Genomic DNA, 26,452 nt, shown 5'->3' with positions numbered 1-26,452 from the left:
AGAGAAGAGGGAGTTTATTTCAACTACACAGTGAAAAGCAATTTTTAAATAGCTGAAATGATTAGTCACAAAGGAAGTTGATTTTTTTATTTTATTTGTTTGAAGAGATGAATGGTAAAAAAAGAGTGTCATAGAACCTGGAGAAGATGAAAATCAGGAGTATTTTATGACATGTATTTCTTAGGAGAATTAGATATCATAAAAAAAAAGCATTTCTTGTTAGCTAAAACCTCAAAGTCAACTTCCATAGTCAGCTCTGAAGAGAGAGAAAATGTCACTGCTAGCAACTAGAAATTCCAGATATTTGAATAAATTGGATCAAGTACAAGAGATCAGTCTGAATTACGGCTTTTTAAAGTGGTAGGAACTTACAGTGATGGTGGGTCTATGTGAATTTTGTTACAATTCCTCCCTCCTCTCTATTTTGGCCCATCTTCACCTTTTTGGGTACTTTTCTGAGCCTATATGTATCTTTAATGTCAGGCTGGGATGTTAAGTTAAATTTTTGTTCAGGTAAATGGCATTGTTGGAAGTTTTGTGGTACTTATCTGATGTAGTTTCCTTAGCTGGTTTATGATACAATCTGTAAATCCAAGTCTAGTTCATGAAATTTTGGCTGACTAGAATCTCAAATGTGTATTCTAATGCTCTTTCTAAACTAGGCTGTTATATCATTTCTAGGCATATAGTGTTGACTGGAGCCAAACTAGAGGAGAGCAGCTAGTGGTGTCTGGTTCATGGGATCAAACAGCGAAGCTGGTATGTTGAGGTGGAAAATGTGATTTGGTTTGGATCTGGGAGTTCTTTCTGTTAAGAAACAGCATTGATTCACTTTCCCTCTTTATTTTTACACTGTGGCTGAAATTCTGGTTTAACTGATACGTTGCTTTATCCCTCAGTTGATACCAGTTTAAATATACAAATGCTTTTCATGACACATGGTAAAAAGTTCGTTTAGTCTTTTCTGCATAAAGTTTTTATGTATGAAACCTTTTATGTATGCAACCTTTTCCTTTCTTTATTGAATGTGTGCCTCAACAGTTTTCTTTTTACTTTATTCAGTGGGATCCAGCTGTGGGGAAGTCATTATGCACTTTTAAAGGCCACGAAGGTGTCATTTACAGCACCATATGGTCTCCACACATCCCAGGTTGTTTTGCGTCTGCCTCAGGTAAACATGATAGTAAAGGGGTTCTCACGACAAAAAAACCCTTGTATGTTATTGGATTAGTTTGGCTCTTTGTCCAGCAGATGGTAGTGTGTGTCATACATAAAAATGGAAAAGGCAAGATAAATGAATCGCTGCAGCTGGATTTGTAGGTTCTGTTCTGATCTATAAATCATCCTCTTGGCCATTTAAACAGGGATCAGCAGTTTTCCAGCAGTTATTTCAGTGACCTTGTGACAATTTCTGTCTGGTATTTTATATAGCTCTCTTCTATCCACCTTACTCTTGTTATTGACCACTAAATCATGTTATATATTTTATTCTGTTTTCTGGCTTACATTTTTTGTTCAAATTTCCTCAAGCGTCCAAACACTGTTCCTAATCCAGAGAGACAAGGACAACTGGAATGAGATCTGGAGCCTAACTGCTGGCTTAACTGGGTGGTGGGTGCTGTGAGCCATAGAGCTTGCTTGGGAAGTAGAAGGATAGTAAGACACTACCTTAATTCAAATACTGGTAGATTAGCTCCAGTGGCTTAAATTTCTCTGATTTCAAGCCTTTGTCTTGAAAGTTAGTAACTGAAAATGTGTCTGAAGGGAGACTTTGTATTTCCTTTCACTTCTTTTGGTTCTTTTAGCCCTTTTAAAACAAAATCTTTTTGAAGGGTGTTGTTGAAGGATGTTGAAACATTCCCTTTTTGAAGGAGGCTGTGCTACTTTATGTTTAGTGTGTGTGTGTGTGTGTGTGTGTTCTCTCTCTTTCTTGCCCTTTCTTTTCCCTTTCTGTCATCCTACATCACACATTCCTACTCACAATCATGTACTTGCTCATATCTTAATAGTATAAAGTCTTAGCACTTTAGACCAGAAATGAACTGTTTCATGTTGCAGCATTTTCAGTTTTGAGTGTGTTAGTAAAATAAGTTAGGTGTGTTGTTAGCCATAGATTGGAAAAAATGTTGGTCTTGAAATGCTTGTGATTTAAGTAAATTTAAGTAAAGCAGGCACTTTTTTTTACTTTTTATTTTAAATAAGGTAAGAAAGAGAGAAGGAGATTTAGGAACCTTTTGCATGCCCCACCCCTGCCCTTTTACTGCCATTATTTGAATCCACATAGATGCCAGCAGAAGTTTAATTTCCACTTAGATAATTAGTTTGTGAACACTGAAAACATAAAACCAAACACAACTGCAAGCCACAGTAGAATAGCTGCTCAGAAGGACCATTATGTGCCTAGACAACTTTTGCATGAAGCTAGTAAGGTTAAATATTTGCTTTTGGGATATGACTTTTTCTCAGACTATTGTAGGATTAGAAAAAGAATATGAGTGAAGAAAATTAGAATATACTGCAATATAGAGCAGTTGAAAAATAATTTGATACTAAGGGTAGTTATTTTGTATCATTAGGAAAACTAGGTTTGTCTGCAGTGGACAGTAAAATACAGTTGAATTAGAGAAGATAAATATGTCTGATGCTTGAGTTAAATTAGCTTTCATTCAGTATCTAACACACTTCCGTTAACATTTACAGGGATGCATGAGGTATTTTAAAATGCTGTTGTCTTCACATGCAGTCATTTATATTTTCAGAAAGCAAGTAAATGGCTTACCATTTTCTTTTGTTTGAAATTGGGAGTTAATAGTAACAGAAAAAACTTAATTCTGTGTATGTAAATAACTGCTATTGTGATGTCAGCAACAATTTCTGAACTGATAAGATAAGCAAGATGTTCAGGTGTACGTGCGGCACCAAACCAGAGCCCTGTTAAATGTCTGCCTTACACTGAAGAAACACTGATGTAGAAAATGTCATTAAAGAAGTGACATAAACGTTTAACAGCATCTTCATGGCTAAAAGGGTTTAATGAGTCATTGTGTCATTTGCCCAGAAGGTCTCTCCCTCTCTATTTTTTTTTTTTTTTTTTTTTTTTTTTAAACTCAAGAGAACAAATTGGTGAGAGGTGCATAAAGAAAGTGCCAAATGCACACAAAGTTACTGTATAATCAAATGTAAATCAGTTCTGCTCGATGATTCGCTGTAACTGCAGAGGTCTTGCCTGGTCCTGTGGTTTATAAGGAAACTGTCCTTTATAGTATCAAGTATTTTTATTGCCCTTCAAATTTAACAGTGGGAAATAATTAATGCCGTTTTACCTTTACTGGCATAACTGTAGTACGTTTTGATACAGATATGACATTGGCAAATGAAAATATAAATGGTTTGGATTCAGCAAAGCCCAGATTTAGACCAAATGCTACCTTTTATCTTAGCTGCTGGGATCTCAGTTTTAATGCTGCATTCACTTTAAAAACATTACTACACTCCTAAAGTTTACTGATCAGGGCAGATACATAGTTTTCATAACATCTTAAATCATGAATAAGGGAAAGAAGCATTTCTTAAATCTGTGAGATAATGTCTATAATCATCAGTATTTAGATTAACTAATTGCATTCTCTGCTCAAAGACTGATTTTTTTTTTCAAATTGAAGGCCCAGGGCAGAAAAAAATAAAATTACTTATGCTACAACAAGGTGTGATCATTTCTGAGAAATTTTTGTTATGTTGATGAAAGTGTTTGAGAACTATAGATGTGCTGGTTTACAAATTAACTCATAAATCTAACCTCCGCTCTTTGGAAGCCCTTGCATACAGTGCTAGGTTTTAAGGTTAAAATTTAAAAATACAGGTTTTCTCATGTTCTGTTCTATTGCCAGCCCTGGCATAGTGCATTGCCTTTTAAAAAGTTTGTCTTTTTCCCTACTGGTCTCTTAGTGACAAATGTGTGTAGTTACGGGGTTGTCAAGCTTGTAGTTTCATAACACAGGCTGGCATGTAGTCTTGGCACGCCTTTCTGTGTTTGGGATCCAAACTATGAAAGAAGACTAAAAATGAACAAATTTGTTTGCGTGAAGTAATGAGCTGGGAAAGGTGTACATCTATGCAGCGTATGGTTACTGAATTAGTTGGAAAGGAATAGTTCTCAGTGCAGCTCCTCAATAAAGAAGTATTTTACATGTGGACATTTGGGGTTGTTGTGTCTTTGTCTTCAGCTTCCTCAAGCTTCAGCTTATATTCCTGCTTCAGAAGCAGCACAGGGCAAAACAAGGGGCTGTTGGGGAGTGGAGCTTGCAGGCAAGTAGTTCCAAAGATGTTTGTGTTCAGGTTCCTAAAAAACTGAAGGAAATAATTTTCTGTTCTGCCATGGTTTGTCATGAGTTCCAAAACACTGCTTGAGGCTTATATTCCATTAGTTTGTGTGTGGAGTTAGTCCACTCTTTGCTTCTTGCAAGTTCTTTCCTAGCTGTTTACCTGTTGAATGTACTAAAAGAAATGCCATCATGGTAAAGTGTCAAGGCTTTGCAAAAGTTGGTCATTTTTTGAATCCAGTTCCTCAAGGGATAAAAGAATAAGAGGCTTCAATTTACTGCATGTTACCTTGTTCTACAAATCAAGCATCTAGATAGCAAGCTGACTACAGAGTTACTGTGTTTTGTTGCAGTATAGCTAAACTGCTGTTCATACTGGGAGCCGTGAAAATATAATTTACTTGCTTATTTTGCTTGCTTATTTTGTTGTGTCCAATCTATGTATTGAAGTAAGGTGGGTGTTCTCATTTGCAATCTATTGCTTCAAGACATACCAACACAGAATTGAATTAATCTGAGTCTTGTGCTCAGTGAGCTTTACTAAATCAACCTCTAAAGTGCAAGCTGAAATATTTCTCAGGAAATGAATTTGGGCCTCAATTTATAATGTGTGCTAACCATAGCAAAGTATTGTATGCAGGACATGCTAGAATATAAAACACTTTCAGGTTACACTATTTTATATTATAATCTCATTTTGCAAAATAATCGTTTAGTGTTGAGAAGGAAAGTACAGTAACACTTTTTTTCACACTGAATTAATATGTTTTGGGTCGTTTGAGTTAGAGTTGGGTATCTAGCCAATATTGCTATTTGCTGAAGAATAGATTAATAATAAGTCATAAGTAAGGTCAATTTTGAAATAAAAACTTTGTCCCAAGATTTATGGTTAACCATCTTGGAAAACACTGAAATAAAAGTTTTTACTGCCTTTTTTTCTTTTTTTTTAACAATTCACTTTCTCCATAAAAAGATTCAATAGAGCCCTTCTGTGAAATAACTTAAAGCTCTTTTGATTTTTATCTCTACAGCATTTTGTATGAAACTGAAAAAATACCAGTTGGAAACTATGTTTCCACTGGTAATTACATTTACTTGGTATCTAGGTTGTGCTACATGGAAATAGATTTTTTGCATTCAGTGGAGTCTTTTTGGATGATTTCAGTAATCTATTGTGTCACTCTATTTGTGTCACTCTATATCTGTCTCTTTGTGTGGAATCTCATGAGCTTTGTTAATCCTGTTCTAGGTTCGCTTATACTATTGTGGTTAAATCCCAGCTGGCAACTGATTCCCACACAGCTGCTCACTCACTCCCCCCACACTGGCATGGGGAAGAGGATTAGAAGAGTAAAAGTGAGAAAACTCATGGGGTTTTGTTGTGAGATAGACAGTTTCATAATAAAGTAAAAGCTATGCACATAAGCAAAGCAAAACAAGGAATTCATTCACCACTTCCCATGAGCAGAGAGGTGTTCAGGCCATCCCCAGGACAGCAGGGCTTCATCACATGTAATGGTTACTCGGGAAGACTAACTCTATCACTCTGAATGTCCTCCCTTCCTCCTTCTTCCCCCAGCTTTATATGCTGAGCATAATGTCATATGGCATGGAATATCCCTTCGTTCAGTTGGGGTCAGCTGTCCCTTCTCTGTCCCTTCCCAACTTCTTGTGTATCACCAGCTCCCTTGCTGGTACAGCAGCATAAGAAGCTGAAAGTCCTTGACTTAGTTGTTGCTGAGCAGTGCTTACACTAAAACATCAGTGTGTCACCAACATTATTCTCCTTCTAAATCTAAAACATGGTCCAGCTGCTGTGCAGAAAGTTAATATATTCCAGACAAAACCAGGACAACTATCTAAGATAGGAATGGGCAGCATGATCATTTTAACATGTCTAAAAAGGTTGGTTTTGAGAGTCATAAGATTTTGCTTCTGCTCTTTGTTGTTCCACAGATTTTCTATTTGAACCCAGCTAAATCATTCCATCTGGTTTAGTTTTTAAAAAATACATACAAGTAAGCAAGTAATGTTAACTTGTAAGCATTCAGTGAGACTACAGAAGTAATTTAATGGAGGTTTCTTTGACTTTTTAAAAGGCCAATGTAGTGATAGGGCAAGGGGTAATGGCTTTAAACTAAAAGAGGGAAGATTTAGATTAGGCATTAGGAAGAAGTTCATCTCAATGAGGGTGGTGAGACACTGGCACAGGTTGCCCAGAGAAGATGTGGATGCCGCATTCCTGAAAGTGTTCAAGGCTGGGTTGGATGGGGCTTTGAGCAGCCTGGTCTAGTGGAAGATGTCCCTGCCTTTGACAGGGGGTTGGAACTAGATGATCTTGAAGGTCCTTTCCAACCTACACCATTCTATGATTCTGTGATGTAACACCATATATGCCATACTTGCCTTTTATGCTGAATTCTTTTCCTACAGTAAATTGAAGATACGTTATTAGTTTGTTATTCTTTTTCTCTCGATTTGAGAACAGTGTCAGATCAGATTTCTTGCTTTCGAATTAAAAAAATCCCAACAACCAAACACTGCCCCCCCCAGGAAAAAAAAAATACACCACACCCCAAAAAAGATATATATATATATTTTTTTTTAATAAAACTTTAAACTACCAGTACTTTCTTTCTTGCCTTTTTCTTTCTTTTTTGCCTTCAGATGATGTTTAAGGTTTCTTGGACTTTTATTAATCTTCCAAATATCTAGCTATTTGTTTACACTTAATGTTTTACATCTGCAGTGTCTGACAGTGATGACTTAGGTGGTTGTTGTCAAAGGATTTAGAAGATTATGATTTATGGATTTGGGTAAAATATGTCTGTGTGTAAAAAGCCAGTATAAAACCTACGTGAAATTTAAATCTTAAATAAACTGTATCTTTTCACTGTCATGCATTGTCATTCACATTAGCAGTCTTTATCCCATGTATGGGGTGATGTACTTGTAGATTAGCATCTCTTTCAAAATTTTGAATAGATGAGTATGTATTGTGTAGTTCTGTTGGTTCGTCCAAGATTTCACAAATATTCATTAAAATGAAAGAAAGCAAGTACAATATACAAACAAATCTGGAATCATAATTATCTAACAGACCAGCAAAAATCTGTTGCCATAGAGAAATTGCTTCCTACAAAAATAGAAGTATTTTGTGGGGGAAATGTTGGCCACTTTTGTGGTTGCTTACTTTGGGATGCCAACTGGAAGTAGCTGTTAGTGAATATGATTGTACTAGGTGTGCTTTACTTATACTGTCTATTATTGTCCTACTTCTGCTTTACCATATGGAAGAAATGTATCCTTTGTAATGCAGATTTGAAGGAATCATAGAAATGTGGAGATTCCAAAGTGTTTAATAGCGTTTTTCATTGAAATGAAATGTGAAAAAATACATATATTGTGAGGCCATGGAAAGATGTTTGAGGTAAAAAAAAAAAAAAAAAAAGGGTTGTCAAAATATGAAATATGTCACGATTACACTGGGGTTCCCCCCCCCCCCTTTTTTTTTTTTTTGGTTATTAATCTGGTTTTTCCACTTAAACAGAAAAACTTGATTTGCCTGTGGCTTTAATTCAATCTGTTCTATTCACAGAAAGGTTCGCTTGCATGTTATGTTACTCCATTAAAAACATTCCACCAATAGTGCCAGCCAGAATTAATAACAGCTAAGTCTAGCATTTTCAAAGAAAAAAAGAAAGGGAAAATAACTCTTTTTCCTGGGCATCAGCATTTTCTATTAGAAAAGAAATAATTGGGGCAATTGTATCTTTAGTGTCAAAATTGTTATTGGCAGAGTAACTGACTTTTCCAAATGTTTTTGGCTCTCTTAATGGTACTGTGGTCCATCTCTGTAGCAGTCAATTCCAGTTCACCTGGATTTGTACATTTATGTGCTTGGGAAAAAATGATCTTGTCTGCAGTGAAATATGCATTTCCCCTTCAAATCTATGTTATCTGATGAAATTAAAATAAAAGCTTTTTAAGAAGTCCATTATAATATTTCAGATGGACTTAAGGCTCAAACTGAAATCTGTCCTCTGCAGGCAAGCAGATTAGTTGGACTAATGGTGGGTGGATGGGTGTACTGGCTTTTTTTTTTCTTCTGCCAAGACCCTGCTGGTCATGTTTCTTCCTCTCCATATGTCACCCTGTTTTTATAAGCACCGTAGTGATGTTTGGGGCTTCAGCTGACTGCAGGGTGTTACTGTCAGGAGTGCTGTACATACTATTCTGAGCAGCAGTCTTGCTCTTGGCAGTATTAAAATAGGGGAGGGGAGTGAAAACCATCAGAAATCATGTGTTGGTCCCACTGCACAGATAGGGAATTTACCCACCAAGTGTACAGTATCTCTTGCATTGTGGAGTCTGAGGAAAAGCCAACCAACCATCAGAGCAAAGCTTCCTGTGATCTGTCTAGTACCACAGTCATAAGGCCAGTTTTGTGTCATATAGTGGAACCAAGCACTTTCTAGCTTAATTTTTGTATTAAAAATTGAAAAACATTTTAGGTCTTTCTGCAAAGTCTACAGGGTCTGTAGGAATAGGAATGTTGTTGTGATTCTAGGGATGGTTTTGTTTGAACTGTAGCCAGTTTCTTGAAAAGAGGTATGATTTTGGTGCCCAGCTGTATATTTTAAGGTCAGTGACCAACTGGGCACTAAAACCATCAAAATGCTTGTATCTAAACAGCATGAAATTTCTATTATTGATGATAACTAATTTGAGGATTTTCAGAAGTGTTACTGGTAAAGAAATAATAGTAATTTCAGGGATGTTTGGATATAGCTTCTAGTGATCTTTTTTTGTCTCTTGATTGAACATAGACATAATCATGAACTTAATTAATTTTATCTCTCTGTAAACAAATGAGCTGCAGAATCAGGTTTTGCTGATACAGAGCTAAATATTCAAGGTTAATGAGAGAACCCCTATTAAAAAAAGTGAAAAGCATGGTTGTCTTGTCAGCTGATGCAGTTTTCCAGGTCTTTATAAGCCATTATGAACTGGATTTGTTAGAAGGGTATACACAAATGCTAAAGTTCTTTAGGAGTAGAAGACAAATTTCTGACTGAAGGTAAAGGGAGGCTCAAGTGATTTGCAGCCTTAAGTTAAGCTGGACACCATTCATAGCTCTCTGAAAACCTTTGAGTTTGTGCGTGCACATATGCGGGTGTATGTATGTGATCTGAGGTTAAAGCAGACATTGCCTTTAATATGTGTAACAGTTACAGCAAGAATTACTTTATCTTCCAATATTTCAATTGTGAGAGTAACTGTGTAGGTTTTGTACATGAGGAGTACAGGTAATGTGACTTAAATTTTCCTTTAGTTGAAAGAATCTGCAGCTAAGTTGCATTTTAATACTACTCACTTTTCTGTCTACCAAAAGCACATTTTCTCAGCTGGCTTGCAGAGAAAGTTTTTTCATGAGTCTGGTTTTCTAAGTCCTTTTTTAGATGGACCTTAAGCTCCTGCTTTAATTGAAAGTCATGTAAGCATTTTACCTCATGTCCTTTTAATCAAATCGGACTTTAGAAAATAATAAAAACATTAATAACAAAATGAAGTGTTTGGTTTTGTTTTGTTTATTTGGGTTTTTCCTAATGAAAGAGCAATAGTAAGTTCTGATTCCTTTTGTACATCAATCTGGCCTCTGAGCCTCTAATGTGCTTGCTTTATTTGGCATGAGTGTTTTCATATAGTAGTTTGTATTTCATACAGCTAAGAAGCAGTTGACTACTAAGTACTAGTGAATTAACTGTATCCTGTAACTGATTCAACAATGTTGAATGAATTTCTTTTTGTTTCAGGGGACCAGACTGTAAGAGTTTGGGACGTGAAAGCCCCACGAGTCAAACTTGTGATACCAGCCCACCAGGCTGAGATTTTGAGCTGTGACTGGTGCAAATATGATGAGGTATAAACCTGTTCATCCAACTGTTTTCCTAATTGAACCACTCTCATTAAATAGGAGGGGTTTATACTGCAAAATTAATGCATCTTATTTTTATAAAAATATGTCTAGTTGCTTTATTGCTCTCATTCACCACTACATCTTCAGAAGAGCATTGTTCTAACAGATATATGGCCCAATTGATTTTGATTATTCTTTTGTATAGTGGACAGAATAGTCCATAGTGGAGAAACAGTTTGTATTTCTGTGTTCTCTTTTAATTTACATCGTGGAGACCTCATTTATGATTTATTAATTTCTAATGTTTGATTTACCTAACTTTTATAGCCAACACATGCTTCACTGCAATTTAATAATTAAATTTTCCTGATATATCTGTGTTTTATCAACTCATCAGAACTTGCTGGTAACTGGTGCAGTTGACTGTAGCTTGAAAGGCTGGGATTTGCGGAACATCCGGCAACCAGTGTTCATGTTGCTTGGTCATACGTATGCTATCAGAAGAGTAAAAGTAAGTTGTATTTTATTCCCCATTGACGGCCACTGAATTGTTACACTTTTTTTGTGGAAAGCAGTAATACATTATCTAATAACTAGGAGAAAAACCCCAACAGGTGTTGAAGATTTTAGGTGCTATGGTGAGTGTTCTTGGAAACCTTCAGTTTAGCACTGTAAAACATTTTTATGTTTAGCAGTTTGCTGCGATTTTGGAGTAAATGACGTCTTCAAAGTCAATATATTATCCATGAGGAGTGTTCAAGAGCTTGAGAGCTAAGTTACAAGGGAGATTTGGGAGAGGGAAAATACCTTCCCTTATTTATTTCTTTCAATGGTGCTGCGCCTTTTTCTCTCCATACAAAAGGTCAATATTCACATAAGGGAAGGTAAAGAACTAGTGAATATGTAGTTTTGTGAGCACAAGGAAAGTGTTAATATGTTCAAAGAGTTTTTGAAACTTTGTACGTGAAAGGCTACAGCTGGTCATTCTGGATCTGACTATTAACTAAATTAACCACTGATAAGAATTTATTCTAGATGCATGATTACTTTTTTATTTTCATATTAATCAGCCCTTATTATTTTTTTTGATTAGTCAGATAATATGTGATCCGTTTAGAGGCTTTCAGGAACAGGTATGTTTAATAATATTTTCTAGGAAGACTGAAATGACAGAAAAAAATTACCCTGGGTCGGTATTTTGCTTCACATGCCCTTGGAATTTTTTATGTGTTTCTAACAACTTTAAAAGTTACTGTGCTTAGGTTGTAATTTGTCAGAAAAAGGTGTGGCTGTAGGGAGTAGTTCCATATCACAAATCCTGTTTGTGGCCAAACAGCCTAAGAAGCTCCTGCTCCTCTTTATCGCCACTACCCTTGCCTGCTATCCCTGCTGGTAGTAGCTGTCCAGTCTTTTTCTGTACTTTAATTCCTGCATGAGCATGCTCTGACCTGGCTCTGTGAAATGTTCTTCTCAGCAGAAAAACATTTAGTTTCAGTTGTTTTTGTTTCAGTTTGTTTTTTAAACAAGATTATTTTGTGACTCCCAATTTGACAGCCATTAAGACAGATGAATCAATGCAGTATGAATCAGTACAGACTATCACATTCTTACTCTTTGACAGTTAGTGGTATCTTTGAAAAACAGCTCTGCCACTAAGGGATTCATAGCATCTTGTTTTCATGATGAAATGGAGAAAGTGAATATAGAATTGTTATTCAGCATAACCTGTGATAATAGGACTAAAGGACACTTGATGAAACTAGTAGGTGGATTTGCAAACAGATGGAAGTACTTCTTTTACACATCAGATTGTAGACTTCTTGAATTAGCTCTCAGCACAAGAAGGGTGCATAGGCAGGCAGTGTCATCAGGTTCATGAATAGCAGCTGGTCAATAAACATACTAGAAGAGCTAGACAGGGATAGCATCTCTAATTTCTCTACTCCCTGTTATCCTGGGTTGCATTAGGAAGAGTGTGCCAGCAGGCTGAGGGAGGTGATCCTTCCGCCCTACTCACTGCACCAGTAAAACCACATGTGGAGTGCTGCATCCAGTTCTGGGCTTCCCAGTACAAGAGAAACACAGACATACTGGAGTAAATGCAACAAAGGGCCACAAAGAAGAATAAGAGACTGGAGCCTGTGTCCTACCAGGAGAGGCTGAGAGCTGGATTTGTTTAGCATGGAAAAGGCTTAGGGAGGATCTTGTCACTGTGTATGAATAATTGTCGTAAAGGAGAAGACACAGCCTGACTCTTTTCAGTGTCATCTAGTGAGAGGATCAGAGGTGATTTGTACAAACTAAAATACCAAAGATGCTATGTAAACATAGAGCACTGGTCTCGAAGGCTGTTGGCCTAACCAGGTAGGGTATTTTTGTATTCTTATATTGTGTTGTCTGAGTTTCCATTTTATCATGCTCCCTGTTTTTTTAAAGTGCCTTGAAATTATTATTATTAGGAGTTGGCCAGCAGTAGAATTTCTTTGAACCAACCTCTGAGATCAGTTCACTAAGTGGGTTTAAGGAAGTGGTGGGGTGGCTATATGTGCTTATGTGTGCAATGGAGAGGTATGTGAGAGTACATGACTTCTATCTTAGCAGGATTTTATGCTTCCATTTCAAGATAGACATGGTCCCTGTGAACATGAGATATGAGAATGTGGCCCAGCACTTAGAAGTGGTGCAGCATATCTACTCTTGTGTGGTGTAATTCGCAGTCATACTAAATGGAGACCTGGATTCTGCCTAAATAGGGGCAGCTGTCCCTACTGATGTCCCTTCCTTTACATTGTGCAGATGGTAGCAATTAGAAAGCTGTGTAGCAAGCTGGCCCATCTGATTGCTCTGACTGAAAATCCTGTTTCTAAAAGTGACTAATTTCTGCCTCAATCACTAAGCTGTCTCAGTTTGTGACTCAACTGCATCATTGTAAGCCCTGACACAAAGGAGGGGAACAGGAGCACACAGCCTGAAGTGGAAAGGGAAAGCCACAAGTCTTGGCAGCAGTGCACTCTTAAATTAGCTTAAGCCAACCATGAAATCACACTCTTCAGTGGTCTGTCATTTATATTCTGTTCACTTGGTTGGGGTTGCATGGATTTTCATATCCAAAGCTGTCAAGGAATTCTACCCACCATGATGCTGTCAGGGTTCCTTCAGATTTCTTGTGGTCTTCCACTGCAGAACAGGGCATTATCAGCATACTGAGGTCATCTGGAGTCCTTCCCAGGAGATTTTGACATTGGTGCTTTTGGCTGTCTCATATCTTATCTGGCTTCAATGTCTTATACTGAAATGTAGTTTTGGTTTTTGAGTTTACTTAAAAGGATATTTAGATGAATGATCTATGAAATGTTGGATGTTCATCTCTTCTGTTTATATACAACTGTTAAGTTGATAGAATTGTAGAATCTTACAGTTCAGTGGAACAGAATTTTAAAATACTGTCTTTGTAGCAGAAAGACTTAACACAAATTCTTTCAACTTATGTGTTGAAATACTGCTAAGTATTTAGATAGAGTTTGCTTAGATAAGTTTCTAGGATACTTAAGGTTAATGACAAAACTTTTAGGCTTTGACAAGATGTTTTTGTTTCATCTGAAACTATGTGGACAAAAATGCAAAGGTGGCATGTGGGAAGTCTGCCATTGGTTTTTGTTGCACATCAGACCTCTTTCTCTCTTCTGAGGTGCAGAAGAAAAAGATGTTTTGGCTTTTTCTTTTTTTTTCCTCTAGAAAATTTTTAGGAAATCTGAGGATGTTAAAGTTCAAGCATGCACATCCTTCAATTCTGTTATAGTAAAGAGAACTCTGTCAACAGAGTTCAGCAGGCAGCAACAAACACAGCTCTCTTGGCAACTTGAACAGTTATGGCACTAGCCCAGGCTTAACTTTTGACTTTGTAGTAGCTGTGAGTAGTGGAGAAAGTCTTGCAGGAAAAATCTTACATGTGAACCATGACCTGGGGGACCTGCATTTCAAACTGAAGTTACGTCGTTATTTCCTGTTGAGAAATACAGACCTTAAAATAGGTGGAAACTGAAGGTTGCCAAAAAGCTGGAGCCAAGGTGAACAGGTTTTGCGTAACTGCATCCTTATTGCTGCAGTTCTTAGACCTGTCTGCAAGAGTCCACAGAAGAGCGTGTCCCATAAAATGCCCTGCAGGAGAGGAGAAAATTATGAAGTGATGTTATATTGCTTTCAGTTTTTCAACATATCTCCAATTTTCCCATCTCTGTAAATAATTTCAGAATTTTAGGACATGGAACTGATGACAGTAATATAGCTTACATTCTCTGTAGTATGGCACAAGTTTTCTCTCTCTGAAAATAATAAACTGCTGACGTAGCTTTTCTGAAACTCACTTCATATAATAAGATGATACTCAGCTTGTCAGCCAAAGGCAGAATTTAATAGCTGTTTATATGACTATCCTAAAACTTCTTAACTTTGCAAAAGGGTTGTTTGGCACTGCTGTAATGAAATCAAACCAAACCAGGGTCCCATAGAGCATTCGTTGTAATTAGAAGCATAGCAGGGAAATTTGTTGATGTAGTCTGTTTTGTTGCAGCATGATGTGGTACCTACCAAGACAGTTTAAATAGTTAAACTTTGGTAAGTTTATATTAAGACTGTATATGTTCACATTGTTTTACTTTAAAAGTTGTTCTGTTTTGTTTTCTTGCAGTTTTCACCATTCCATGCAACCTTACTGGCCTCTTGCTCCTATGATTTTACTGTGAGGTACGGTAACTTCTGATTGGATAAAAATGGAAAGATAATCTGTTTTAATGTGGTTTACAATAGAGAACAGTTTTAGAGTGGACATACTGAATTGCAGTTAATGTTGCTATCGAGTGTTTTCTCTCTTCATAAGCTACGTTGAAAATGCATTGGTTCTTCACTTAAAGGCTAGCTCACTAACTCTTCTGAATGATACCTGCTATGACAGATGCTTTCTGTAATCCTTTTCACATCATTCTGCTGAGTTTAGTTGTATCCTGCTGTGATAGTGTCTGTAAGAAGGTAATAACCTCTTAAATAAATGTAGGTGGGTGACTTCTTATATTTCCTTGACATATTTTTATTTAAGCTTTTCATGAACAAAGTTTTTTGTCCTACCAGTATCTGAGGAAGATTTAGTATTGTTCACAGTGTGTATGCTGAAGTTCTTCCAGTACTTCTGCAAGTTCCCCTGGCTGTCCGGTATATCTAATACTGCTGAGGATTTTATAGTACAGCTGATTTAAAGCTGTTTTAAGTCCTAAAGAAGTTTGACTTCATATAAGGACTTTTTTAAGATTCACAGTGTCATAAGTCAATGCACTATGAAGTACATTCCTGAATATTTCGATCACATTCTTAAATCTGCTTTTTAATTTTATAACATGGACTGAATATACTAGGCAGGACATTTACAAAGGGGAGAAGCCTTCTTGCCTCCACAAGTTATCCCACTTGCCCAAATCATCCCAATTAGTGTAACTTCTGGTTGTGTCCTAGGTGGTCTGACCAGACACGGAAAGATTCTGTTTTGTAAGGAAAATGTTGCTAACTCTCATTGTCTGTAAATATTTTTAAATCATAAATCTATATAATTTTGTGCCATAACATCATATTAAGTTGCATCACTGTAGGAATTTTGTATACTTTCAAAAGTCTTAGTGGAAGAGCAGTATAGCTGGAAAACTCTGTTTTCATCCAACCTCTTGGTTGCAGCACCCAGAATGCAGCTAACAGAAACATGCAGCGGTGCAAAGGGGATCTGAAGCTCTGCTATAGATGGTGTGGACTGGTTGAAAGTGTACAGTGACAGTGGTCGCATTCCACAGGAAGACAGTTGCTGTGAGCATATGTGAGTCCTACCCTCAACAGCACTAGAGGGGATGTTGCCTTTCAGGTCCTAGGCTGCAGGGAGCTCCTGCTGCCACTTCATGGGAATGGGGGTCATGGTGGGTCCATCTGGGAGATCTGTTCTCTTTTGCTTACTGTAATAAAGGGAGTACCTTGCTAGTGATATCCACTGTTGTGGTTGGTGCTAGCAGCCTGACAGTGTAAGTGCTGTGATGTTCATGTGTGTATAACTTTCTAGACTGCTACCAGCATTCTGTCTTACATAAAGTGCTTAATTTTATTTATGTTCAAAACACTCTTCTCAGAATATTGCACAGTGGTCTGTGAAAGGTTATTTATCTTAGGGATATCTAAGGGATCTTAGTTAGCATGCTTTCCTGATGCAATGCCAGCTGGTTTGCAGAGTACCGTTTTTCAAAAGTCTTCTAGGTCTAAAATAAAAAGTGACAATTAATTTCTTCCAGTGGCCTTGTATGAGCAATAAGACTAATAATCAGCATGCTGATGCATGTACCGAAATCTATTGCAATTTCAGCTCTGACATTTTCATATGTGGAAGCTGTCAGTAAACATGAGGAGAGCTCCTAGCTCATATACCAAGGTATCTCTAAATGCAGAGCTTGGGAATCTTTTCACAGAATGCCACACTAGGCATCACTTTTCATTCCAAACAATTACTTCTTGTCACTAGGGGTAGAGGGTGGGGTTGAAGAGATGAAGTACAGATTTTAGTTTTTTAAAACTGTTAGTTGCTGGACTTGGTATGTTTTGTATGAGTGAACAAACAACAGAGAAGGCCAGGTGAAAGTCTCTGGAAAAGGAGGCACAAGCAAAATAATCTGTATAATGGAGGAAATTTGTAATGACAACACTTCAGATCTATTTTAAAGGATATAAAATGATGACCATGTTGTACCTGTACCACATATCCTGTGCTGTCATTTGCAGGAAGGAGCGTAACACACAGTAAGAAGTGGAATTCACTTAGAAATGTTGAGAATTTGACCGGCACATGCACATGCATACACACATTCTGTCACTTATGCACATGCATATACAGACACATGTGGACATAATATATATACATTTCAATTTAAGAACAAAAATACTTGATAAATATTTAAAAGGTAAAAAGCAAGTACAGATTCAGTACATGGTTACATCTACTCAAAGCATGTGACTTTAGCCACATTTAACAGTAATTCAGAGAACAGTATGATGTGGCAGCCCTTTAAAAACAGGTTCATTGATACAAACTGTGTTATTTTAATAGCAGCTTACTTATAATAGGGTCTTTTATTTTCTTTAACATTTTGTTTGAAGCTTAGAATTGTCTGTAAGCAATAAAATATAGTAGATAAATCTGTACAGCATAGCTTACTGTTTAAGCTTTCTAATCTTAAAAGTTACAGAAGCTTTATAGTTTAACCAGATGAATACAAATCTTAGGTAAGATTACTCCACTGTCATGTAAGAGGCAGAGGTTTTGTTTATTTCTTGTAAAACAGCTAGTTTGGCACATAATTATAGCTGGATATCTAAAAGCAAAAAATAGTAGGTTGAAAGCAAAGTTAACAATGCTTAGCTTCATCCTTTGCCAATATTATCATGATTGTAGTGACATAGCCTGTAGTGACAAGGGGAATGGCTTTAAACTGAAAGAGGCAGATTTATGTTAGATGTTAGGAAGAAGTTCTTCACTGTGAGGTTTGTGAGGCACTGTTACAGGTTGCTCAGAGAAGCTGTGGATGCCCCATGCCTGGCAGTGTTCAAAGCCAGGTTGGACAGAGCTTTGAGCAACCTGGTCTGGTGGAAGGTGTCACTGCTCATTGAAGGGGGGTTGGAACTAGATGATATTTATGGTCCCTTCCAACCAAAACCAGCCAATGATTGCATGTGTGCACTGTGCTAAAGCCACTGAAAAGAAAACTATTTCACATGTCGGCTTCATACTTGGGGCTAAGAAAAAAGAAGGTAAATTTTAACTTGAGTTTTACATACTTCGGTGTAATGGTTTCGGTTTGACTCCTGTCTAGTAAATGCCTTACTGAAACAATTTTTTTCTATACCATTTCCTTACTCTTTGGAAGAGTTCAGAAAAAATGTAGGTTACTTAAGGAGCAGTTTTAACAGAAATGAATCATGAAAACGCAAGGAAATGCACAAAGTACTTAATATTTCCAGTACTTATTTAGATCTGCATGCATGTTCTTAAACGTTATCTCTATCAAAATTCAGTTTGAAAGAACATCGGTGTCATCTCTTACTGGAATCACTGTTCTGTATTTTTGGACTCTCTTCAGTATTGAAAAAAAACCATGTTGGTGCATTACTCACAGACAGTGCTCACCAAACTCTAAAGAAAAGATCTGATAAATTATAGGACTTCATTAAGCTGGTATCAGGCCAAATCTTGAAATGCATTCACAGAAGCTTGCCTCTGAGGCAGTAAGATGATTTTTGGTGGAAGTTGTACTATACTGGACACCATCTCTTCAAGATACTTTAAGGTAAACCACTCTCTCCAGCTCTCCATCACAAAGTACAAGTTCAGTGACTTGGATCAAAAGGAATCTTGAGAACTTGTGCAGTAATGCTGCTCATAAGAGAAACTGGTTTTCACTTCAGTTACTTGTCCTTGTTGTCTTTTTTCTTTTTTCCCTTCCCCCCGTCCCCCCTTTTTTTTTTTTCCCAGGTGAAAAGGTGTTTGCTCATTTGCTCTTTTTAATTCCCCTAGTTGCTAGTGCTAGTCAGAGCTTTGGGCATTACATCTGGTGAAAATAACAAAATTCAGAATGTCGTGTCCTTTTCTTTTACATTGTAACTGTCTCTTGCAACTACAGAATTAGTCAAAATAATTCATACATTAGTGTACAACGTATCTGTTCTCTTACACGTGTTCTTTTTGGGTTAAAACAAGAATTAAAATTTCGTGGTAAATATTTTGACATATGAATGAACATCCAGGTCCTTGTATTTTTTTAAGTTCAGTGGCATTTTCCTGCCTGCACATCCTAATTTTGACATAAATATTACAAGATGCAATTTCTCTGAGAACTAGGAGTGTTGGTCACAGGAGCTACTCAGCAAATGATTCAATCTCATAAATAGACTAATATGTTTTAGCTATGAAAATAAATTTTCTGGTGCTACAAATAGCACTATAATGTTGTTGAGAAAAACAGCAAAGGGATGTTTTTGGGTTTTGTTTTTTTTTTTTCGTCTTAAAAACCTGGTCTGTGTAAGTGTTAAATATTTGTAATTACAACCTTTGAGTATTTAGACTTGAATATTTAACTATGTCAGTGTCTGAATATTTTTTCTTTGAAAAGGGCAGCTTGTTTCTTCTAAATAATCTCCTTTTCCTTTTTGGTTGTGAAGCTATCTATTATTTCTGTTTGTCATACAAATACATTTAAATCTTTCTCTACAAAACGTATTCTGTTTGAAAGGCAAAGTCAAGGGTTTTTTTTTTTGTGGACAGATAAGGGAACAGAAGTATTGAGAGACAGCACGCATACCTACAGTACTAGCTGTATGTTAGTGACAACCACTTCTGTATTTCTCAGACATCTGACTTAACCATTTTTTGCCAACTGACGTTTCCCAGTGCTTGATGAAGAGTGGGGCATGTCTTAAAATGAACTCAAGCTCCAGTCTAGGATTATGATACCAAAGAATGGGGAATATATGAGAACACATACGTCCGTAAGTTATTAGTTGCCATCCCCTTTTAGTTAATTCCTGTTTTGGGGAGAAACGGGGGAATGAAGAGTTAGCTGGATAACTTCACTCTCATAACTATGCTTAAATTACGGTCTATCAGGAGCAGTGAAGTTACTACTCTTGTATGCCAGCCAGCTCATGAAGGCTCATGTCTTCTCTTTACTAGATTAGACTAGCATGTGATGCTGCATCTTGGCCTGCACCTTGTTTTGATTCAGAAGTACTAGAGAAAGCATGTACTTGCCTAAATGGAGTTTTTCACTTGGATTTCTTATAATCAGATAGATTAATCAGATAGAACTTCTTAGTGACAAGAAGTGTCTTAATTTTGTGAGCATTGCTCTGTTTTTCAGGGCAGTCTGTTTCTGGTTTAGGATCTTTGGTTGGTACCTCAGTAGGGTGACGATTAAAATATATTATGGCTTTAAGCATGTGATGGTGAGAGTTATTCTCAATCATTGTTTGGAGTAAAGTATTAAAGTTAATGGAAAGTTTTGCAAATTTTCAGATCTTCAAAATCAGAAGGGATATTATGAAGGCTAGTAACTAAGTTGGTCTTAGAAGTTACTCTGTTATATTGTGGCTGAGGAATTGAAACAGATAACTTGCCATTTTACCTTATAGCAAAATGCATGGGATTTCATTTTCAGGACATCAACTTACACACGTAATAAGAAAAACCAGTGATGCATATGTAGGGTCATACTCCCATAGGTGGTTTGTTTTCTCATACTGTTCATAGGAAGTAAGCTAAGAAGTGAGAATTTTAGCAAAAATTACTTTGAATTAAAGCATATACATTGAGTCCTTAGGGAAGAACTATGCTACTGGAGCAAACTCAAAAGTAAAACCTATTTCAGAATTAATTTTTTGGATTCTCTTCCATTTGATTTGGCTCTCAAGCAATTCCGCCTCTTTTCTTTCATGCTTATGGAAGATAATACTTTGAATAAGAGCTTTCTGCTGTACCTGAGCAGCTTCATAATATTGATACTTTACTATAACTTTAATGAAATAATCTCTAAAAGATACTATTGTGGAAATAGATTTTCAGTTCCCAGTTAATGCCTGGAGTAACAACATTGCCCTGATTATCCTGTGTCCAAAAGTAGCTTAACACTAAGTTCTGCTCAGACAGAAGTTTTTCTAGTTCGCAGGAAGAACTTTTACAGGTAGCTATCTTTGCACAGGGATTGGAGAATGGGAGCAGGAAAATTAAATGTGTGATATATGGGTAGTAAACTAACACCGAGTTCTGGGTTGCTCTTGAAAACTTACTGCTTATATACATCCAATATGCTGCTGTAACTTCTGCCTGATGTGGTTGCAAGTGCATGGTGGCATTAGTCTTTGAGTTGTTTTTTATGGAAAACAGCCTCTAAATAGCTGATTCACAGCCACGTAAAAATACAATGAATGAAGACATCTTAATTTAAAACCTAAGAACATCAGTAAAGCTTTCATGAATACATATTTGTCGTAAATATTTTGTTTCCCAGAAGGAAGTGGATTTCAGGAATTGTGTTCTTTGTGCTTCCATCTGTGCATTTTCCCTGAAACATTTCCTGAAGTAATATTTGAACATATTGAAACCTTAATTAGATATGACAGGGAAGTTGTAGTCTAAATTTGCTAAGCCTGTACAAATTTAATGAAAACTCATGAGCATACAAGAGAGGGAGATCCGAAATATTACCTTAAGGAAGGCGAAAGACAAGCACCACCTGTCTAATCTGCTTGCTGATCTGCTGACTCCTCAGCATGCAGCAGTAGGCTGCCACAACACATGCGTTGTATTTCCTTGTACAGACACTGGAACCTGAAATGATACTTGCTGCCTTTTTTTCCCAGCCAGTGATGAAAGTGCAGGGGCAGGAGATGTGAAGGTAGAGTAGGGAGGAAGACATGGTAGGGAGCAGCAGAAACAATAATGGGGGTTGGTAAAAGTCTTTTGGTAGGGGAGGAAGATAGATTTCTGTGATACTGGTGTGGGTGCTACAAAGACAGGCTTTTCATCTTCACATAATGGCTTGTTTAAAATAAGCAGTTGCTTGCAGTATACATGCATGTGAAGAACATGTAAAACAAATAAGGAACTATCAAGAAATGAGAGAAAAGGAATACTTTCAACAGTTCCAGTGAAAAAAAAAAGTGTAAGAAAATGCACTCATATAGGTTGCAGGTTATCTATGGTCAATGCAGATGTGACTGCACTTGTGAGTGCTAGTTTTAATGTACATAATATAGCTAAAAATGGCAGTTCCATTCAAGTGGCACACCTGTGATTTTACAGACTGTACAAACCTGTAAGGGACCCTAAAAGCCTATGTGGTTGTCTGGCTTCCTGTTGAAGTTCATACTGCCAACTGCATAGATACACCTACAATTAAAGTAATGCAAGCACACCTATTTGTGCTATGAATGCATCTTCATTTTGCTCTACAGCTATCCTGCTGGGGTAAACACTGTATTAGAAGACCTGCATTGTGCTTTCAGTCTTCAGAACACAATGGAAATTCACTCTGAGCAAAATATTGTTGTCACCATGCTAGTTTTGGAAGCTGGGCTGCTGAGTGTTTTTCACTTTGAACTGCACAATTGATATGAAAGGCATCATTAATTAGTCATCAGTGGTTCTCAGTCCTGAGAACCATTTTCTTTTTTTTTTTTTGATTTTCACTAGTAATTATTTTCACTTATAAAAAAATGTCCTGGACAGTCTGTAGAACATGAACTAAGTTGCAGTACTCTTAAACTCTGTACTGGTTCTGAGCAAACATGACTCCATACAACAAACACCAAATTGCCCTATGATTTTTAAAATTTATTAGAAAGTCTTTTCTAAGTTTTTGTTCATCTGGATCAGAAGTTGTCTCCTTTAATCTTAGTTTTCAGTTAAGAGCATATTGTCTTTCAAGATTTAGTATAGAGCTAATGTGGTAAGGAAGGCCACCACTATTACTTAGAAACAATGAGATCTGTTTCTTACCTTAGGAGCAAATGTGGGAGGATGAAAATGCTGAGGTGGTCTTTTGCTCCTCTCTCTTGCAAAATAAGTTATTCATCTTAGATCTCAGGTACCAGGAAAAAGTTAAGAGGGTTGTTGCTATGGCATAGCCATTGTGCTGATACCACTCTCCTCGTTTATGAAGGAAATAACATCTACAGTTAAACAAACTGACCCTGTTGGCTCCAGTGTTTGCTATTTTACCTGAATTGGTTTGAACATACAGTGCTTTCAGTGTAGTTGGTCTGATAATGAACTGTTCTTATTAAGTATTATCACCTTCCCTGGTAGGAGCAAGGCCGAGAGACCTCTGTGCTTGTTGCAGAAGAAGAAAAGCATACAATTGACCACTGTGTGAAAATTTGAGCTGTAGAAAATTTGATTACAGCAGCCAGCCCACAAAATGTGCTGTACTTTGTGTCCTGTGGACTTTTCTAAGCACTATATACAATGCAAAAAAGAAAACAAAACTTTCTTTTCTGCCATCATATGGTGTCTTTTCAGTGTGTTATTATTTGAAAGTTCTATTCCCAAGTCCTTTTCTCATGACTGAGGTTACCTGTACATATACTTTCATTCCATCTTCTCCTACACCTGTCTTATCCTTCTTGTTAACTGCATTGGTGGACACTGCATCTAACAAGGCAGTAACTGGGATAATGAGAGCACTTCAGAAATCTTCTGATCATTTCTATCAAAGGAAAAAATGCTTTTTGAAATACGAATTAGAGGTATTAACTGCGTAATGCAACTGATCTTTGTAGTACAAATTTATTAATAATTATAATATTAAATTTTGTTTTAGAGGAACAGATTTAAGGTGGGTCTCAGATTTGACGCTGAGAATGACCAATATTTCTAAATGAATGTGTAGTTTTCAGTAAATAAAGACTCCATAGTGAACAAGATGAAAAACTGAGCAAAATTGTAAATTGTGCTGATGTCTTTCAGGGATAAAATTCCCCAGCCATCAAGAAACGTAAGAGTATGCTAACCTACATTTTGTTCTGTTTTAATAATGTCCCAATGGCTGCTCTTCGATGCCAACTTTGATCTCAGTTTCTGCAATAGGAGACAAAGATGGTTTTGCCCAGTGGAGTTTAATTTATGCAAATCAGCAGATGGCTTTGCAGGAGTATGATTGGTTATGTTTCCTAAGTGGATGAGTTTGTTTTTTTAAATATCCTGGCAGCAACAGATTTGTCAATATCTTGCATTATATTTTTTTAAATGGCCTTTCAATTACTTTAATTGTGATTTGTTTGATTTTTCTTATTTTTTTTATTCCCCCGCCCCTCTCCTTTCTTCCGTCTTTCTATAGATTCTGGGACTTTTCCAAGTCTAACCCTTTGCTGGAAACAGTTGAGCATCATACTGAATTTACATGTGGACTGGACTTAAGTCTTCACAACCGTGGTCAGGTAAGAGCTGGGATGAACTTACTTTTCATTTGCCTATTATAGCCACTGTGGTCATGGCTGAGTTGTAGGACTCAGATCTTGAGTAAGAGCCACCAGGGTGCAGAAAGCTTCTGGAAGTGAGTCTGGCTGAATGTTTATTAAATAAATGTCACTTAAGGTCCATTTTTATTTATAAAGTAGTTACTTGCGTTGGATAGGAGAGAAGGGCAGGAGAGACAGAACTGTAAAATCAGATAGCTAAAATTTAGTGGGCTCAGGGAAAATGAGGTAGTTTTGTTTCAGAAGGAAGAGTAATAGAGAAGGGCCTAGAATGCTATGCTGAGATACAGGGCTTTCTTCCATCTACTTAGAATGCCAAGTTAAACATTGGTAGTGTCACACATGATACCTATCAGAATATTTGTAGTACTAGAATAGGCTTAATATGTAATAAGAATTCTAAAACCCTTGGCTAATGACATGAATGAGTGGAACCCATTTTATCAGTGGCACTTATTTCTGAACTGGTTGTGGCAGAATTCTCCTTTGCTTCTGTTGCTACTGAAGTTTCTCCTTTGTAAACAGAGAATTGTTGTTTGTAGTAAGAACTGTTTTTTTCAGGCAGGAAGGGCAGAAAAAATTCTTTAAAATGAGATACTGTAGTTTTCATGCAGACATTACTGTCTCTGAGTTAACTGTAACTAATTCACTATTTAATGTGCCACAGACATCATTTGCATCTAGATTCCTTTGTAATTCACAGTGAAATTAATTTTTTACCCCACATAAAAATGATTCGTAACATCTGCTTGAAATTCTGATTGGACAAAGCAAGTAAAGCCATCATAATTTCTGCTGCTGATAAAAGGACACAGAAGAAAGGTGTACGTTTGGCAAAATAATTAGCTTAATGCATGTGGAACCATTCTAGCCAAATGTGAGCTTGAAGAGTTTCCTGCCTGGCTGCTTGTTCCCTTAATTCTGTTCATTCGTGTGGTCATGCTGTGAACCACGTAAGGGAATTTGTAAGGCTGAAAAAAAATTCTCAAGTTTCAGGTTATTTTGTCATTGGGCAAGGGCATGAATAGGTAAAGGACAGTTGCTGGAAATTGAAACTTCATCCCAAATGAGTGTGTAGTTATGATTATGGTGAATTATGCCCAGAAGGAGCAGCAAGCATAATGTAGTGCATTAGGGCCTTACAGTGCTACATTGCTTTGAGCCTAGTTCAGCTTTCCATGAAGTTGGTGTGGGTTTTGCCTTGAATCTGGATGAGGCAAGAAGATTTTTCTTCATTTTGTATTGAGGATGTGTTTACCTCTTGATTATAAGCCTGTTGCAAAGAGCCCTACGTGTTACCGAATGGGTCTCAGTAGATGGTGTTTCTGACTGTCTGGCTAGATATGATGTCTTTTTCTATGATTTATCTGTCAAACTTGGAGTTACTGCTTCCAGATAAAAGGCCAAGTAAATGCTCATTGATGAGAGATAATGAATTGAAAGCAAACAGCTGCACGTTCACTTGTATGTTGGAAAAAAGAAAGTGATGGTGTGCATACCCATGTACATTAAGGCATGTGTGCATCATTTGTGCATAAGGCAGGTATTTTTTTTCCACACAAAAATTCTACAAGTCCAAAGTTGGACAAAATCTGTAAATATGGGGTACGTATCCATATACACTGTATGCCAATATGCCTTCCAGACAGAAGTTTGGCATCTGCAACAGTTTTAATATTCCTCTGTTTTTTTTCTATTGAGTTGATTTAGTGTATTGTGCGGGTTGGCTATCACAGCAATGCAAAATGTACACATTCTGCTTCTTCAAAGAAGTTTAAAAACCTGCAATAGAATTAAACTGCAACTGCAAGATAAAGAATGAACACAAGGGAAACATAACCTCCAGTTTTAAAAAGGAAAAAAAGACCCAGGGAACTACAGGCCAGTCAGTCTCGCTTCTGTGCCTGACAAGATCATGGAGCAGATCCCTCTAGAAGCTATGCTAAGGCACATGGACAATAAGGAGGTGGTTGGTGACAGCCAACCTTCACTAAGGGCTTCACTAAGGGCTTATTGTGCCTGACAAATTTGGCAGCCTTCCTCAACGGGGTCACAGCATTGGTGGATAAGGGAAGAGCAACTGACGTCACCTACCTGGATTCATGCAAAGCATTTGACACGGTCCTGCATGACATCCTTGTCTCTAAACTGGAAAGGCAACCCAGAA

General features: G+C 37.1%; 1 protein-coding gene across 1 annotated transcript in view; it reads left to right on the top strand.

Moving 5' to 3' along the window:
* Nucleotides 1-26,452, top strand: part of PEX7 (peroxisomal biogenesis factor 7) — a 44,392-nt gene that overhangs the window by 6,641 nt on the left and 11,299 nt on the right. Inside the window, exons 4-9 of the mRNA XM_080616056.1 lie at nucleotides 682-759; nucleotides 1,063-1,171; nucleotides 10,136-10,242; nucleotides 10,637-10,750; nucleotides 14,927-14,982; nucleotides 24,147-24,246. Of these exons, the coding sequence (XP_080472182.1) occupies nucleotides 682-759; nucleotides 1,063-1,171; nucleotides 10,136-10,242; nucleotides 10,637-10,750; nucleotides 14,927-14,982; nucleotides 24,147-24,246 (564 nt within the window). The remainder of the gene's footprint in view (nucleotides 1-681; nucleotides 760-1,062; nucleotides 1,172-10,135; nucleotides 10,243-10,636; nucleotides 10,751-14,926; nucleotides 14,983-24,146; nucleotides 24,247-26,452) is intronic.

Source organism: Psittacula echo (assembly GCF_963264785.1).
Source record: "Psittacula echo genome assembly, chromosome: 4".
Classification (NCBI taxonomy): Eukaryota; Metazoa; Chordata; class Aves; order Psittaciformes; family Psittacidae; genus Psittacula; species Psittacula echo.
Note: the sequence above shows the minus strand (reverse complement) of the source record. Positions and strands in the feature narration are given on the sequence as shown.